This window comes from Lingula anatina, chromosome 3, assembly GCF_051362555.1.
Source record: "Lingula anatina isolate TDL-2025a chromosome 3, LinAna3.0, whole genome shotgun sequence".
Lineage (NCBI taxonomy): Eukaryota > Metazoa > Brachiopoda > Lingulata > Lingulida > Lingulidae > Lingula > Lingula anatina.
Window position 1 is genome coordinate 10,350,802 of NC_141769.1, and position 18,423 is coordinate 10,369,224.

The window sequence follows — 18,423 nt, forward strand, 5'->3', positions numbered from 1 at the left end:
TAGAATAGACCACCCCCAGGGTCGACCACACCCCAAGTCACAATTGAATTCCGAAGAGCCTTTGCAAATCCCTATAATGATATGTTTATTAATCCCCGACGTATCAAGTTCCTAACTATGATGGTTTAGGAAGTAACAATGTGAAATAGATTATGCATGTATATAATAAATTGTCCACCACAGGGAAAGCTTGACCAATGTAAGCGTACCTAGCCGAGACAACCCCGTCCCCATTCCAATTCTACCTCTATAGAACATCTCACTAGCTATTTATTGACTAAGAAAAAATTCTGGTTGCAAAATGCGTTCCGGTTGAAAATTTCGTTTTCACGATTTTCTTTGGTTGCAAAATGCGTTGCAGTTGCAAAATGCGGCTCTACACCAGTTTTATGAATCCCCAGCATTTCATTCTCCCCAACATCTATCTGGACAGTTGACCGTTTCAAATCATTCAGATTTCAGACTTTCCGACCTAAGCGTTTTCATTAAGTATATAGGCCAGGAGGTCAATCTTTTTAAACGACCGAGATATTTTCGAAACATATTTGTTGCATATCAATAGAAAAGCCTATTTTTACAGCTTGTTATTGCAAGTCATAACATTTATGTCATAGTTACAAAAGAGATACTTCTATAACACGAATAATGGAATAGACGGTTTGTTAAAGATATTAATGTACACCTAGTGTGGAGCAAAATTAAAACCTCTCTGCCTAGTAGAGTTCTCTACCTACAGTGGAAAGACATACGTACATTCTTGCTACTGTGTACTAGCCACATCTATAAACCTGCGCCGTCAATCAAACCACACATGGTCAGTTTTATGCCCTAGTTTAAAGGCAGACAATGTGTTTATTTATACACTTCGTTTGTCTTATACATCTAGTGCCTTAGACCCGCCATGATTCAACGTCCAAATATTGTCAGTTTTTAAACGTCCTGAAATCTGAAAAATTTCAAAACTAAATGGGTATAAAAAAAACTAGCTTTATGCTTTCCGCCACTGGACCGGAGCTCTTGAAATAAAGTACATTATTTATAGAAGTTAATCTCACGGGTATCTACGAGAACATATGAAAATAACAGCTTCATTAAACTCCAACGAGATAAAATACGCACTATCATGTGAGTGAGTAATGTTACTCCCCCCCCCCCCACACACACACACACACACCATTTCGAATACACGCGTCACTCTGGAATTCAGGTCTAGAATGAAACATCATATCGACCTTTACGCCTAATTTCCACATCCAACCAGAACTGAAACATGTTTGGATACAATGTACCATGAAGTGGTAATATACTACGAAGTCTCCTAAGGGTCCTTATTTTTTAACCAATGAAGTCGCCTTCTATCATGAAGTAGTAATTCTTATCCTATGAAGTGGTAATATACCATGAAGTATCTTAACATACGTCCTTTTCGATATGACACAAACATTAGTCATTTTTAATGAAGTAACAAATTAGTACCCATTTTCATGGGGGTTTCTGATCTCAGAAAGTTTAGGCGGTTTCAACAAGGGGCGAGAGGCATTACCGTGGGTAGGAAAAGAAAATACAAGAGGAGGAACAGGATTCCCGATCAAGGGTGGCAGTCTCTTCTGTGGGTTGTCACTCGTGGTGGTTTCAGTCTGCTCTATTTCGAGCAGCTCTACTGCTGAACCACCTATCTCACGTTTTGCTTGCACTGGTGAATACTCGTTGCTGCCGTCTGACCATGCCTCTGGGCCTCTGAACCGTTCCATGTCTAAATGGGAGCTATTGGCCCACCTTAAGTTTTCTTCGCTCGTCATTGGAGTGACGCTTTGTCTGAAACAAGAAGGAAATATGCGATTTGGATATTTAGCAGCTTTGATGGTTTCTTTGACTTTGCATTTTCTGAACTTCAACGTAAAGCATTATATACGATAAGTTATTGGCAACGGAAAGCATCCTCTTTGTTGCATATTTTGAGCAAAAGCTTCAATGAAACGAATACGCGGTGCTCCGCTCTAAAATCTTAATTGTGTATTTATTGCATCTCCAATTCAACTGACAAAATAAATAACATCCGGCCGTCAAAATCACTAATTTAACCACAAAAATGCATTGATCATTTCCACCCACATTACAAGCATTTTTTTTCACCATTGCAACAAGTAGGCCTACGTGTGCTGGTGACCAGTGGTGACTGTAAACTGTAAACTTTCAACTTTGCTCAGTAGTTTAAGTGAAAGACTTTTCTTATACTGATCATTAACGCCCGTCCTTACCTGGCAACGAGTTTCTTCTTCATTATTTTTAATCCAACAAATAGTGCTACCAATATCACCGCTGTAAGAACAGTTGAAACGATAACAGGAATCATCCAGGTAAGTCTCTGAAAAAAGAAAAAAATTAAAACTGAATTAACTCCCAGATTTCATTTAGTAAAAGTCAGTTATTATTTATATGGTCAAAAAGCTATTCTGAGAAACGAATATGCAAAAACGAGTGAGATTCCCCGTAATCATCGTGTTAACCTTGTTTAAGAAAAAATATTTGAGCTAAATAGGTATCTATAAATACCAACTAAAACTTTTAAGTTTAAAAAATGCGTTTAATATATACATATATATTTATTTATCGCAAAACGACTCACACGTACTACACAACTGTAAATCGAGTAGGCCTTCTCTGTCAGTGTCAAAACCAACCAGACTAGCGCATAATAAGTCACTACCCTGAGTAATGCTATGGGACATACACGTCAAAATCGTGCCATCTATACATGAATATCCAATATTTGATTAAATTTTCATTTCTTTTTTTTTTTTTAATTTTGAGGCACGGCTTAGCTTACAGGTTACGGTTTTATACCCGCACCGTGGCGTAGCCGTCTCACTGTTGCTTGCTCAATGTCACACTAACTTACGATACAATTTTCAATTTTAAAAGGGACGAACTGCCAGACACACATTCGGCGTTCCCTTTCATCTGTTAGTGAATCTAACGGCCAAAGTGACAGCCCAACGTGGACACAACTACTGCAACAAATGGTGCAACGCCTTAACCAAAATTAAGATCTTCGCCTTTCTGAGGCGTCACGATTCAAATTGCCAAAATACGGATTAAAAAGTGTGTCACAAACTTATATCTAATTGCGAAATGCATTACAATACATCTATGACGAAAATTTTGTGTTCCTACCTGAGGTTCATCAATTTCTATCGTGCCTAGAAAAACAATAAGAGCTTTGGAATGACATTTATAAAGAGATGACTCTAATCAGCCTGATTACTGATAGATAAAAAATACGAAGAGCTCTAATTTGAAAAAAAAGTTTAGGTCTAAGAAAGATAATATTCTAAAACTTAAAATCTACCGTGCACGCCAGGCATATAAAGATATTATGATAGACATACTATACACCCATTTCGTTCAATAAATTAATACATGGTGAAGAAAACGGAGTTTTAAATTTCGCTACCTGTGCAGCGGACTGCTCCCATACTCTTGTCATCAAATGCGGACTGACAAGGTTTGCAGGTGCGAGACGTCTCATCAGAATATGTCCCCGGCATGCAAGCGGCTGAAATCATAAATGAACACATTTATGAGAGTTGACTTTTATGACGTAACAGTTACAAGGTCAAATTCAAACTACATGCAAATGAGTTAGAGATATATACTAGGAAGTCTTAGTTGGCGGCACAAGGAAAGGTAACATCTTCCATTTTTAAATAATTTTTTTAATTAATTCAGTTTTGAATGGAATTAGATAAAACTTTTTTTCTGTAATTGATTATCGTATTGATGACAGGTCATTTATCACAATCAGATAGCGCCTGTGTGCGCTTATTTCACCTTTTATATAGTGTTTCAGTAAAGTACCACATTTCAACGAGCAAAGGGACATGGGCTTTTATGATTTTGCTCCTTGCACCAGGCATACTTACCACACAAATATTCAAACTCCATGCTGTGTTCATAACCGGGCGGGCAAAGTGGGGAATCAAAGGACGCTCGCAGTTGGTTGTGGTCAATACTAACATGCTGGGCACCATGGGTGAAGATATAAGTTCCCTGGTACCCGTAATTATAAAGCACACGAACACTTCTCATGACTGACTGCCGCAGCCCACGATACAGTTGGTTCAATTGTTCGTACGAGTTGTTGTGATCTGTGGAATTGGCGATTTCATTTGCCAAAATGGTGAATTGGGTTCCATCATTTTCAAGATGTGTTATGTTCGAAATGGTGACGTTGCCATTAAGTAAATGCATCACCGTCATTTCTATGGTTTCCTTGAAGTCTAGTCCATCTAATGACATGTTCTGCAATAGGGTGGCAGGAGTCTCCGTATCCGCTGCTGCTATTCGTCTCACAGCCATGGTTATTTGTGCCCTTGGCAACGCCACTCGCACAGGCCTAACTATCATTTGGGTGTGGTTCATCTTATATAAACCATGTTTGTTTTCTGCACTGCATTGGTAAAAACCAGCGTCAGCAAGCCTGGGTTTTGGGATTTTCAGAATAGGGTCACTGCTGTTAAGAGAGACGGGAACTGTGGTATTATTTGTGCTGCTCAAATTGGTCTCAAACGTCCACGTGATAGTTGGAAATGGATCTCCAGTCACGTTGCACGTGATGTTGGCTGATGGTTCGTACCCCTCAAGTACAACCAGATCATTAAGGGGAGGCATCACCTCGCTCGGCGGTTCTTCAACTTTGAGAACACCCCTCGAAGCAACGCTAACTACGTGATTCACTGCAACGCATGCGTAATAGCCATCATGCATTTGTTCCGCAACTGGGATTTCTAAAACATTTCCGTCAATGTTTACGTTTAAGCTGCTGTTTCCGTAAATCGGTTCTCCGTCTTTCTGCCATTCGAAGTAAGGTTCAGGTTCGCCTGTTGCGTTACAGGTCAAGGTCACATTCTGACCTACCAGAACGGCGATGTCGTGGACCTCGACAGTAATATTGGGTGCTGTGGCACAGAAAACTTTGGTTTCTCTACTCTGAAGCAGTACAGACAACAGCTCACCACTCAGAGCAACGGCATCCTCTGTTGTCAGCGTATCGTTTCTGACAATTCCAAGAAAACTGTCTTCAATTTGCGGTATCAGCTGCCGCATGGTGTCTGCCTGGGCAATGGAGACGTTTAAGTAAAGACGGTAGAAATCATAGAAATACATAAGTAAGCAATCTTCAAAACTGGAACACTTGTTCGGGTCTTGTGTGTCCCGTGTGTAATTCTCCATTGTTTGTCTCCATGCGGTGCCGATTGGGAAGCTTTTTGCCTTCTGGGTTTCCTCCATCGTTGCATTTACAACGTTATCCATCATGCCCACGTACGCACCCACCACCGGATCAGAGGTCACGTTGGAATTTGCAATCACATCTTCCAGGTCATTTTCAGTCAAGTTATAGTTGACGTAGGCATCGGTTTTGTTAAACCCAGAATCGTTAAGGCTAATGTTTTCCACCTTTGTCATGCTAGTCAAATCATCCACCACTGTAGAGGCATTATCAATGGAATCTTTTGCCACTGATGACACGTTGTATAATGCTTCAGCCACTGTGGTCAAAAATGTGTCAATAACTGAGAACTCGTCACATTTTCTTTTGAACAAATTAATTCGATATTGTATGTAATTTGCTTCGGTTGAGTCGTTTGCATTAAGGCTGTCGGATTCGGGGGAGTCAATAGTTACATTTTCTCCATCAAAAATATCATCAAACACTGTTCTGTTGATGGAGGAATTAGACATACTATGTGTATCTCTCTCAAAGCGCCCTCGCAGGTGCTTGTATGACCAAAGAATGTTCGCTCTAACTAAATATTCCACAGACCGTTTTCCTCTTCCAGTAAGCAAACGTCCAATACCTTCAAATATCATTTTTACAATCTTGAAGGCTAGTTCTAGTATATTAAGAATAATATTCTTCAAATCAATCCTAAATGTGAACAATGTCCAGCCAGATCTAAAAGCATTGAACTCGCATGAAACAGTCAAGAGGAAGAAGTCCCGTGCATTGATTTCTACGCCAAAACCACATCTTTTAATGTCCAGGATACTTGCAATTCCATAACGAATGAAATACTCAAACGCCAATGTTATTCCACGTAGGATGAATTTAACTACCTCCAAAGCTGCTTTTACAAATTCGAGAAGCCATTCAATTCCTTTCAAAATGTAAATCGTAAAGTCTAAAAATCCAACTGCAACATCGAGAATGGCTTTAGCTGCCTTTACAGTTAACTGAGCCACTTGGAGCGCTCCTTTAGCTATATCCATGGCTATCATAGGGATGCGAACGGCTATCTTAGCGAGTTCCAGAACGGCGTAAGCTATAGCTCTAAGAATGCGGCACAAAGCGTTTGCTATAAGACAGCCAATGTCGGGGATGCGAATCGCACACGGGACCCACTGACAGCATGGAAAAGGTATCCAGCCACTGCATATCCTACAGGTAAGGCCCCATAAACAAATGTCAGGGCAATCTCGAATCTGGCACAAGTTATCCACATTTCTTTGAGCCCTCGCTAACTCATCAAGAGCTCTTTGGAATGGAATTTTTGCCTCCTCAACTTTCCGTTCCGCATCTTCAAGAACTTTAACAGCGTTGTCAAATTTTGTCTTTTCAGCAAGAACTGCGGCCTTTGCGGAATTCACCTTTTCCTGCGCTGCTTGTACATGAGTCTGCACTACTGTTACAGCATCTTGGGCAGCAGAAATTCGCTCTTGTGCTTCCCTTGACTTTTCTTTCACTATATTTATCACTGAATCCCATAAGCTTCCGTCAAAACCCTTAGGCCCTGGGACAAAATATGCTGACAATCCCAGTCGAAAATGAACTTCTGGGACGTTAAATTTGAGATATACATGCATCTCAATTCGAAATAAAGATACAATTAAAGTTTCGACGTAGGCGTCCAAACCGTTCTTTGAAATAAAAACGTCAACTCTTGTGCTATCAAAAACGGGTAAATCTAACAACAGGATTGCATGGACAATAATATCAGTTTGTGCTCCATTTATGCCGATAGCTAATTCTAGCCCAGCACCACGGAATTTCTTGAAAAACTTGAATAAGCCTCCATCCCTTTTAAACAAAGCCATTATTCGCACGGCATCCCTGCCCTGAAGGAGAGCGTATGCTTTACTGTATTTGCTGCACTGAGCTAAAGAGCCAGAGGAGTACACATACTCAATGTCAAGCTCTCCCAGATCTATGCCAAATACCGTGAGCGAAGAAACGAATTTTATTCCAAAGCCAGAAAATCCCTTAAATGATTGGATAAGCTCAGTGTTGCTGAACTGAACAAATTCCCAGGCATCTCTTTCTAACTGCTCTAGTTGGGAATCGGTGTCGGTGACAAACTGATGAACAAATGTATCAGGCATTAACTCAGCTTCCATTTTAAGACTCTGAAAAGTCTTCCGTAATTCAATGACAAGAGTTTTGATGGCCCTCGTTGTGTTGCCAATCTCGAAGACACCTGTGCCATTGAAGCGAGTAACAAATGCACTGCTGGTTGACAAGAGATCGATGGATTGTGAAACAAAATTCTTCAGCAAAGATCGGGTGCTTTCCCAAAGGAATCGGTTTTCAACGTCACTAGTGTTCAGAAGCAGAATTAAGTCTTGTGCATTGATCACGATTAAGGATAAACCTACTTTCAAGTCGTTCGTCAGAGCAACGGAATTACCTGCATCGGCATCTGGCAAAGGACTGTCATCAAAGAGAATGAAAACATCAACATCAATATTGAGATCAAAGATCGTGTCTAAAGGTGGGTTTGGAACATTCTGAAGTATAGCTAAAGCCCTTCTTAGAGCCATGCTACATACAGTTGCATTAGGTGCCTTCTGGGCTATTTCATTTACGGTAGCGTCCATGTTTTTGCCTTTGGCTTTATTCTTCAGTAATCGCTTTTTGCTTTTGTTTTTTGGTCTCTTGTCTCTCTTTGATCTCTTTGTCCACTTGGCACGAGCGCTATTCTCTGCAGTTGTAGGTTTCTTGGTTGTTCCTATTTTTGCTGTGGTAGTCCGTCGAGTGGTTGTGCGCCTAGTGGTCGTCGTGGATCTAGTATTAACAGCTGGTGTTGTTGTAGTAGCAGTGTTTGTTGTATTTCTAAGATCAGCAATTAGATCCAAGGCGTCACAAACACCATCAACCACCGCAAATGCAGCGTCTAATGCGGCTCTGGCTACGTTGTATTGCCAAAAATCTTTCAGTGGGTTGAAGTTAAGTTGCATCGTAAAAAACAAGCCTGCTGGGTTGGCACCGTCACCGCAAAGACGCCGTTGTTGAGATCCTTCATGAAATGTATGTGAAATTCAGTTAAAATATGGCCACATGCGTGGGTATAAGAATTAAAGAAAATTTAACACAGGAGAAGCATGCATGTATTTTCGAAAAAAAAAATCATTTGAAAGTTATATACAGTAAATAGGCTAAATAAAATTATTTAAACTGTACCTTGGGCAATCAGGGCATAACCTGTGTTTTATATATTAAAAGGGATTAGGACTAGCATTTAAAGGTGTACTCACCTCCTACGGACAGGTACACTGAGCTTTCGGCAACGGCGCCCCCTAGGACAACCGGACCCAGCGCTGTGTCCAAGACAATGTCCATTGACGCAGATGACGCCATCACCATGACGTACTCTTCTGAGCGGCTGTACTCTGTCAACTATGATAAAGATACGCGTTGAATTTTGCAGTGTTAGTGGTTCAATCGAAAATGAACATCCATCAAAAACGAAGAACATTACTAAAAGGTTTAAATTATACAAAAACAACCGGTCCCCAAGTACGTTTAGTAGACATCCTTATTACAACTACTTAACACTGTTTGTATTAGATTTAACTACAAGTGTGGACCTAGTTTAAAAAAGAAACTGCATATGCTTACGTCAACAGGATTGGGTACTTTAAAGAAGGCATCTCCTTGCGCCTCCCAGAGAAGGAGCGGCCATTCCGAATTTTCCATCTCTGTCATTATCCAGACGTTAGCTTCTGAGGGCAAACTGAAATATAAAAATGGAGGCTTCTGATGTTTTATTCGTGCACCAAATATCGAGTTCAATGTATACTATAGAGGTGTTAGTGCTGACATTAAGAAATTATGCATTCTACAACCCTTGTTGCATAATTACAGACCAACAGAGAAGTAGAATTCTTCCCAGAAGTCAACGCAGCGCTGTTTCTCCCAAAAGGACCTGATTTTATAATTCCACTTGAATCGAGTTTTAGCTAGAAGATATGAAAATTTATGATCTTTATGTCATTCAATATCATTGTGAAGTTTTTTGAGAGACCCGTTTTAAAATAGGTTTTCTAAATCGACCGGAACTGTGTTCTGCTTGCTTTGCTACCACGTTATTTGCTCCAAGCACCAACGGCCACTGCCAGCCACGATTTTTGTCAGGAATATTATCTCTGAAATGGCCAGAATTCACCAGAGAAACAATTTCAATATATTGATGAATGAGGAAATGAGGAGTCCACATTCGAAGCTTGAGAACGGCAACAAACATTCACGTAGGCTAGAGGGAACAAACACATGAGTCCAAATTTGCAAGTTAGTTACTTTCACGTCTTAAAATCACGTCCAAAACTGATCAGGGAAGGATACTCCACTACTCGCGTTATATCTATTATTATGCAACTTTCAGGTTGTAGAATGACAATCAAACCACCTAACTGGTGAGCCTTGTTTAATTTTAAAATTCTAAGAGAACAGATGTACCTGAATGCGACCTTTTCATCCCCATTCCAAAACTCTCCCGTCGACTCGGGCAGTTTGACTTCAATTCGTCGTGTGGTTGACATGCCAATTCCATGTACACTCCCGTGAAATCCAAACGAGCTTACTGCACCAAGTACGTCAAATCTACCGGCCAAATCAACTTTGTCTCCAGGAAATAGAAAGAAGAAAGTCATATCTCTTTCCCCGCACATGTCCAAAATCAAACAATAATTTTCGTCTCCAGATAATGTCGGAAGAATTAAGCTAGTTCCCCAGTACGTAAAATTCACACCCTCTTGGAATGTTAATATATTGTAGAATACATCAGGGTACAGTGGCGCCCCCTGACAACTACTGTGCACAGCGTTGTTCTCGTCCAACAGCTCACTGCCGGCAACAATACTGATATCAAATCGTGGAGACAGAGTGCTTTCGTACTTCAATAGGGGTTCTAACCGTATATTACCCGGGAACTGGATCTCAGCCGACGAAAGGAGACTTCTAAGAAAAGAGTTTCTTTGAAGAAAGTCACCATCGTCTTCTGTCGTGAAAGTGGACGCAGTACATCGCTCTTGTAGGATGGAAGTCGCTGGGAGGCGTGTCCCGTCGTTGACAGACTGAGCTGGAGTTAAAGAAGACACTGTGAGGGTGTGGTTGGTTATCTGGAGACCGTTCGATGAAAGGGGAGACCCTTTGTTTTCAAAGAAAACTACTCCAAACGTGAAAAAAGTATCTGTTTCCTGGGTTGATTTAAACCAAGCAGATGTAGACGACAGCCAGATCTGATTACACACACCGGTGGGACCATCAGTGACCAAGCTTAAGAGATAGCATCCTCTGGGCAAATTGTACGACTTAAGTCCCAATTTCGAAAACACATCTTCTTTTTCGCAATTCATACCAGTGTGCCCAGTCCCTGTACAGTTACAAGCGACGCCCGTTGTGAACGGTAAGCATACACCATTATTCATACACGGGTTGTTACTACACGGCTGTACGATTGTGCTTACGGTTGTGGTCCGCACAGTCGTTGTTGATGTTGTCGTCGGTGGCGTAGTTGAAGTAGTTGTTTCCTGTGCCGTCGCTGAATAAGTTGTCTCCTGTGGTGCCTCGGAAGAAATGTCTTGCGTTATTGTACTTGTTGTAGTTCCATTAAAAACGGCCGTAAAATTAAACTCTTCAATGACAGCTTGAAATAAAAAAAATTCATTCACTTTATGTATCGATGCCAGGGAACTACAACATATGTAACATTTTTAGATTGGTAATTGATATTTTCTGTGTTCTATTGAAAACTAATGGTGATACAAGTATGGCAACAATTTAATGACGTTGAGTGCCCGTCGCCATTATTAAATTTGGCAAGTGTATCGACTTAAACATTCATAGATAAACGGTTCCTTTTTCCTTTACAGACAATAAAACCTCAATCAGAACGTATACTTTCATCCGTATCTACTTACCTTGGCAAGTGTGACCGTCGCCTCCAAGGACAAAGCCAGCCTCGTTACATTCACAGTGGTAGGAGCCGTTGGTGTTGATGCAAATGTCACTACAGCTACCATTATTGACAGCACATTCATTTACATCTGCAACATACAGTATCAAAATATTGTCAAAATACCAATAAAACTATTTCCAAAAATTAAAAGAGTAAGTACGTCTTCAAAGTCAATAATCAGCGTCTTTCAGTGGAACTGTCGCAGTTACTACCGTGCCGCTGTACATTTTTTTTTTTTTTTTTTTTTTTTTGCCAGTCTTAACTCATAGTTGGCATTGTTCAGGAAATTATCATTCTGCTAACCGCAATCTTTATGTTAGGAGACCATCCACCAAAGTTTTAATTCCCTATTGATCTTCAACCCTTAAAAGATTACAATTAAAACTGAAACGTCTAAGAACTTTAACACATCTTTTTATAATGGCATCCAGATATATTCAACAAAATGTAAATGATTTATTCTATACCCAAGACCTACCTTCACACGATTGAGAATCATTTCCCAACTGGTAGCCATCTTGGTTGCAGAAACACAGAAAAGAACCTATAATGTTGGTGCATGTATCTTCACACCCACCATTAGAGGTACTGCACTCGTCCACATCTGATGAAAAATAATGTTTCATGTTTTTTAATAATCGAAAATGGGCTATGAGAACTTTACTTTTACTTTACCAAAATAGTGATGCTGACACCAGCGACGTAAAATTATACTCACCGTCGCACGAGCGAAAATCTGCTCCTAAAATATATCCTGGGTCCGTACAAGCACACGCGAATGATCCATTTAGATTGTCGCACCGATCACCGCAGCCACCATTTGCAACCAGGCATTCATCAATATCTGTAAGAGTTGCAGATGTGTATGAAGTTTTGTTTGGAAGTTAATTCCACTGCTTTTAACGGCGTGAGTCGGGTTATGGGGTTATAATGGCCGTAAAAGTTAGGTCCCGTGGTTTGAAACTGATTATAAATAGTCCTCGATAATATTTTGCACATTATAACTTTAATCAAAGTGAATTAATCTTACAATACGCCCTGACCATCAGCATCTATTGCAAACTCTTCTCTTAAATCAGCATACCAGTTCAATAACCAGTATATTTAAATACATCATTTAATTACAGTAAAACTGTAATGACAGGCGTAGTCCGCGCAGAAGTAAACTACGGCCAAGGTCATTGGAGTACAGGTACCTTACCTTCACAATTTCCATCCTTGGCGACGTATCCATCTGGACACACTGTTATGTTACAACCAACGCAGGGTGGAACCTCTGATAGAGCATGAAGATATTAATGCGGTGTTATGACATAAGAGTTAACTTGATGCTATGTTGTATAATGTATACTTCGACTTATGCCTATCTTCTATATCACATCACTGCCACTTTTTTGGATACCAGAAAAAAAGACTGGGAATTTTTCATCCTTTAAATTTAATCGATTATTTTTTTAATTAAATGCAATAGCATTTATCAACTCATCTAATTAGAAAAGATTATTTCGGTTTGGATCTCATCTGGATATTTCTTACCAAAGCAATATGCTTGTGGACATGCCGCCGTCGGACTAAGATAGTAAACCGTAAAGTCTGTGCAATTCTTGATTTGCACTGGCAGCAAGGACTCACAGCAGCTGTCAGGCGACCCAACACATGCTTCTAAGGTTATCATGTCGCCCTCTGGTATAGACGTGTTGGCTGAAACAAACAAACAAAATAATTGGAATTTCAATTTTTGAAAAAAAATACAGACACATTTAGATACCCCTAAATAATAATAATAACGGATAAACATGGTAAGGGATTACGGAAATAAATACAAAGACAAAATATAAATAAATAAAAATAAAAATACTGAGTTAATTTCGCTTGGAATTTATCGCTTCATGTATTGCTTTGTTAAAATGATATTTATATGTGTGTTCAAAGAGATCATATTTCTTAACAGACTTGTGTTAGATTGAAATATAGACTGTAATGCTCCGTTGTTTGAAACAACTCCAAAACAAAACTGATTATTCACAACAGGTTGTAAAGCTCCGTGACTATGTAAAACAGTGGTGATAAAATATTATCACGCTTAGGCACACTCAATATATCTTGCTTCGCTTTAATTGACTTAAAGTAGATTTTGTTCCTATTAACGTTATTTTACTGTTTTATCCAGCAGCTTTAAATATGTTAGGGACACATTATTTGCTACGCAGTATTGTTAAACGACACTGTAAATAGAGCTGAAATAGCTTTGGCTTTCCGTTCTCTACGGGCTTTGTTCGCTGAATTTGACTGCAATTTGATGCCGAGATATTTGTGTATTTGTGTACTCTTTATTCGTGCTTTCAAAGTTTTTGTCTTTGGTAAAGAAAGCCGATTTTTGATACTTTGCTTGCCTTTCAAAATGACGGCTCTGCACTTTCTTAACCAAATGGTACTCACTTGTATTCATCCAAACTGGTCCAGTCGTCCCACAAGCTGGTGACCCAGGGCAGGTCGTAGGCAGGTGAAAGATGGGTGAGTGACCTATCTTGTACCAGGTCCTCAGCAGTAAAGAGTCACATTTGGGATTGGTGGTGAAGTTGGTGTTATTTGTGCTTCTCTCAAAACCCACCGTGAGGTCCGCAGGGTTCTGACAGGGGTCAAAAGCTGAATGATAAATAAGGCCGGACAAAATTGATAAGTTTGGTACAAACACGACCGACCCGTAGTTTGATACGAAAGCGACCGACCCTCATGCAACCGTAAGAAAATCGCCCTTTTTTGAATATATGTTTTCCATTAATAAATTTTAATGAAAAATATCAACCATTGCTTTGGTGTGCTTTTTATGCTCTAAGATCGGATTGTTACCCCCACCCCACAAAAAAGAAAACGAAAATATCGACTGTTAAACCGCATGTTAAACATCCTGCGTACAAAAATAATTAATTTTGTATCGATCCTATTATCCGAGAGGCGGCGTTAGTTAAGCAACCGATCATGTTTATCTGGCCTAATTGGTATGTCGTTTCATAAATATTTTAAAAAATCAACCTTGAATGTAAAAAAAAACACAAAAAATTTTTAAAACACGTTAGGTTTGTATTCATATTCAAGCAGAACGAAATTATGAACAAATCTTATGCAATTATAAACAATTTTTGTTTACCAAACAATTGTTCTTGTGTCTCACTATTTATAAAAACGTATGACTTACTACGAGCATTTATGTTAAATCAAAACATGATCAATTTCAGTAGTTAAACCACTCTATTTTTAGACACGTATGACATATTATGTACAGGGGCGGATTCAGAGTTATTTCCTGACAGTCTTCCAAATTATCTTTGTTGATCCGTTCTTCATTTTTGACCGTCTTCCGACAGAAAAAATTAGATACCCGCCAATGTAAACTTGAAAATCTGACCGTCTTCTGGAAGACCCAGAAGACGCCCTAAATCCGCCCCTGATGTAGCACTGATACAGAATAAAGATATATTTTAATAGCATAGGTGTTCTTTATTTATGAAAATTTATGACTTATTATGTGACATTGATACAGAATGCAGACGCGATCAGTTTCAAAAGCAAATGGTAATGGAGATATGCTGAATTCTTTTTAGTGACTTAAATAAAATACCATTGTAATAAATACCTCACAAACAATATTATTCTGGCGCATACAAATTGCTAGTCTGCATTGACAGCGACCATGACTTACTTTCATTACAGGTCAAGCCGTGGTAAGGCGGCTGGCATTTACAGGTGTCGGGCGCTATACAATCGCCATTATTCTCACACCCTGCAGCGCAAACAGCTGAAACACAAATCCATTCACCGGATTAATTTGTTAGCAATGCAAATAAAAACTTTCACTGACCTCCTAAGGGCTCAGTCTTTACATCTTTGACTAAAAACACGGTTGCCTTTCGGCCCTGTGTATTAATTCAGGTCTGAACGTAATGATCTGATTTATACAGGGCTCTCAATTCTACTTATATACTTCGAAATATTCTATTAATTTTTACTCCAGATATCTTCGTTTTTCGTGTATCATTCTATTATAATTAAAATTAAGAATATGTTCAATCGACTTACGTATGTCACAACTGCTAGTGTTTGTCGCGTTGATCCCAGCGGTCCACCCATCACAGCAGTATTCTACTGTTACTGGGAGAGTGTCGTAGGCTAAGCTGTACGTGCTACAGTCGTAGTAGCTGGAAAAATAAACATAGCTATATGCTTCTTACATACCAAGTTATCTAATTACTTATGCCATGCCAATAAATCTTTATTCAGCGCTTAGTCACTTGTGGTATATTTGTTTATTTATTTATTTATTTATTTATTTATTTATTTATTTATTTGTATGTTTTTAATGGCATTATGTTACAGTTTTATGTGTCTATTCAAATGAAGTTACACGTGCCTGTAATTATGGATTTGTCAATTGCTGATTGTTTTCCCATTATTATTATTATTATTATTATTATTATTATTATTATTATTATTATATAACACTGTCATCACCATTATTGCTTTCCATAATTAAAAGTAAAATAATGAATTGATGAGTTGTATAAAGCCATAACTGTGAAAAACATTCAAATAAGTTTTGAAATTCATATTCTTTAATTCCCTTTTCATCGATGTGTAAAGATACAAATACCGCCTTTTCACAACAAGCCTATAGCTAGAGCAATCTTAACTTATTGCTGCAAATCGGTGATACTATCATACCGTGTTTTATTTGTATACTGTTTTGCTCGTTGTGAAGACGGTGGCTATTTTTAGCTCTTCTTGGAACGAGTGAATGAGACTGTGTCAAGGTCTCGATTTCAAGTTGTAGATTGGTTTGAGGCAAACACGGGAAAAATATCCTTTTGTGCAGTCTTACAAAATTGAAGAGGTTACGTAAAGTGAGAATTGACAAGCGTGCAGCAAATCTAAAGCGTAATTACCAGGGCCTGTAATCTAGGCCCATATCTAATTTTCTCGTGTTAAAAATTATTTTGATCAAAACGGAGTGCTCCATCGATGTTTAACAATTTGCCAACGGAACGTGATCCCGCTTCCCCGCAATATTTGCCTTTTTGGATAATTCTACACTATCAAGTCTATCAATGTTCATCACGGGCGTCTGGAGTTGAGTGCCTAGTTTCGTTTTCGATGACGATTCTGGCAATCAGAACCTGTCTTTTTGAAAATACTTTATTTTTGGTTAGTGTTGGGTTACAAGGTTCATGAACACGCTAGAATTACACAAAACTTAAATAACTGAATAATCACTTTATACAAACACAATCTGTGTTCTGCGCTATAAAATATAATTGATTTGACTTTGAAATATTGAAAATAACTTTAAAATGATTTTCTTGTTATATAAGTAGTCGCCCTAGTTTTTTGTTCTATTTTTACTTTTAAAATTTATTAATCACACCCCTTACAAATGAAAGTAACGTGTGCGGTTGCCATGAAAATAAAAAACACATGACCTAGCTGCCATTTTAATTTTGTGTATAATTAGGCCTGATTTGGCAACAAAATACCTGGTACATCTGCCCCAGTCCCAGAGTCCACATGGTACTACCGTTCTGCAAGATCGATAATGTTTGACCAATCTCGTGAAGTTTCTTTCTTCCGTTCTGGTGCAAACATGTCTAAAAATAATTTTAAAAACCTGCTTTTAATGCAATGTACATAAAAAGTTTCGAACATGTGAGTCGTGTATGGAAAATAATGAAGGGAAACTTCCTCTTAAATATAATTTAAAAGTTTGAGTGAATGATTTAATGGAAATATGTCTAAAAAATCTGAAAATTACATGGTTGGCCGTGTTGGCCCACTGTCTGCATCAGCAATCTAATTTTCTACAAGCGGCATAAAAATAAAAGGGCTAATTTCATTGTATCATAAATCAACGACTTTTGTAAATGTTAACCATTAGATGATTTAACCTTCGTGAGAATAGTACGCGCACTTGGCGTAATTTCAGAGGAATTTCAATGAAAGACTGTGACTAGAAAACACGCCCTACTACATGTAACCCCCTTATCAGGTTATGAAAACACTCTACGTGCCTACCCAATTTAAAAAATAGTTAAAATGGCAGAAAATCTATTCTGAAAGTGTACATTTTATATTTAATTTTCAAATTCTGTAATTGATGTAATTTGATGCTCCTATAAGAGATTTTGAATCACAATTTGAGGACCAAAATATAAACTCTCAGTTTAGCAAGGTGGGAAATTTCGGTAAGAGCTAGGGTTTGATATACAATTACTGGGCTCAAATTTGGATAAAATCCCCTTTACACTGGACGGTGTACTTTCTGTTTCCTTTGTGCGACCATGAAACTGGCATCGCTGTGGTCGTAGAAATGGGGCAAAAGCATCGATTTGGTTGCAGAATGAATGCTCAGTGATCGACCACCTGTTGGCACGTATTTTTTTTTTTACTCTCAAACGGGGCCGTATATATCTTTACCACGGGATGCAGAGAGAACTTCGTCCAGTATAAAGGGGGCTTAAAGTTTTAAATAAAGATTCACGACAAGATTAGGCTTTTCTTATCGTTTTGTGCTGGAGTTACTCGGGCACAACTGGTACGCCTGAGTTACATGTACTCCTTGTTGGTGCAAACCGGGCCCTGCGCCCCGACGACAGGGCACGCCAGGGTCGATCACGTCAGGGCACGACGGGGCACAAGCGACATGGTATCTAAGCTGCATGTCTTTACACTTACCCTGTTAATCCACTGGACACTCCAAAATACGACAGGAGGAACATAGCACAAATCCCTATGGCAGCGAGAATGATTCTCCGTGACATTTTAGTACCATAAATCAATTTAAGTGACAAGTTTCGCTTTATCGCACAGTTATACGATTGTTTCAATAAATGATCCTAGCCACACTGGTTGAGTCTTGCACATATTGTTTTGCGTGCAGTGATCATAGCACCACATGTACTAAGTATTTACAGCATCAAAATTAAGTTTTTACAAATCTGAATATGAAAAAAAAATTGCTGAGCGGAACCTCAGGCAATTATTTCTTTTAGCGATAAGACTGAGCGCTGTATACTTCAATAGGTCTATGCAATGGATGCAGGTTCACCTGCACAAAGACAATGCAACGCGCGTGTTGTGACAGAAAATATTTTAAAAAGACGGGTTCAGTTATTTCTAAAAAGCTTACGGGTTACCATAG

At 38.9% G+C, this 18,423-nt stretch overlaps 1 protein-coding gene across 1 annotated transcript; it reads right to left on the bottom strand.

Moving 5' to 3' along the window:
* Nucleotides 1-1,418: 1,418 nt before the first annotated feature.
* On the bottom strand, nucleotides 1,419-18,286 carry LOC106156553 (uncharacterized). Its single transcript, XM_087007927.1, has 18 exons — nucleotides 17,958-18,286; nucleotides 16,763-16,873; nucleotides 15,312-15,430; nucleotides 14,905-15,030; nucleotides 13,674-13,880; nucleotides 12,771-12,935; nucleotides 12,436-12,510; nucleotides 11,953-12,078; nucleotides 11,713-11,838; nucleotides 11,197-11,322; nucleotides 9,734-10,922; nucleotides 8,897-9,011; nucleotides 8,533-8,674; nucleotides 3,924-8,294; nucleotides 3,455-3,556; nucleotides 3,175-3,200; nucleotides 2,259-2,365; nucleotides 1,419-1,815 (listed from the first exon to the last, which is right to left on the bottom strand). The coding sequence occupies exons 1-18, from the start codon at nucleotides 18,041-18,043 to the stop codon at nucleotides 1,470-1,472; spliced, it is 7,665 nt and encodes a 2,554-aa protein (XP_086864053.1). The 5' UTR covers nucleotides 18,044-18,286; the 3' UTR covers nucleotides 1,419-1,469.
* Between the last annotated feature and the right edge of the window lie 137 nt (nucleotides 18,287-18,423).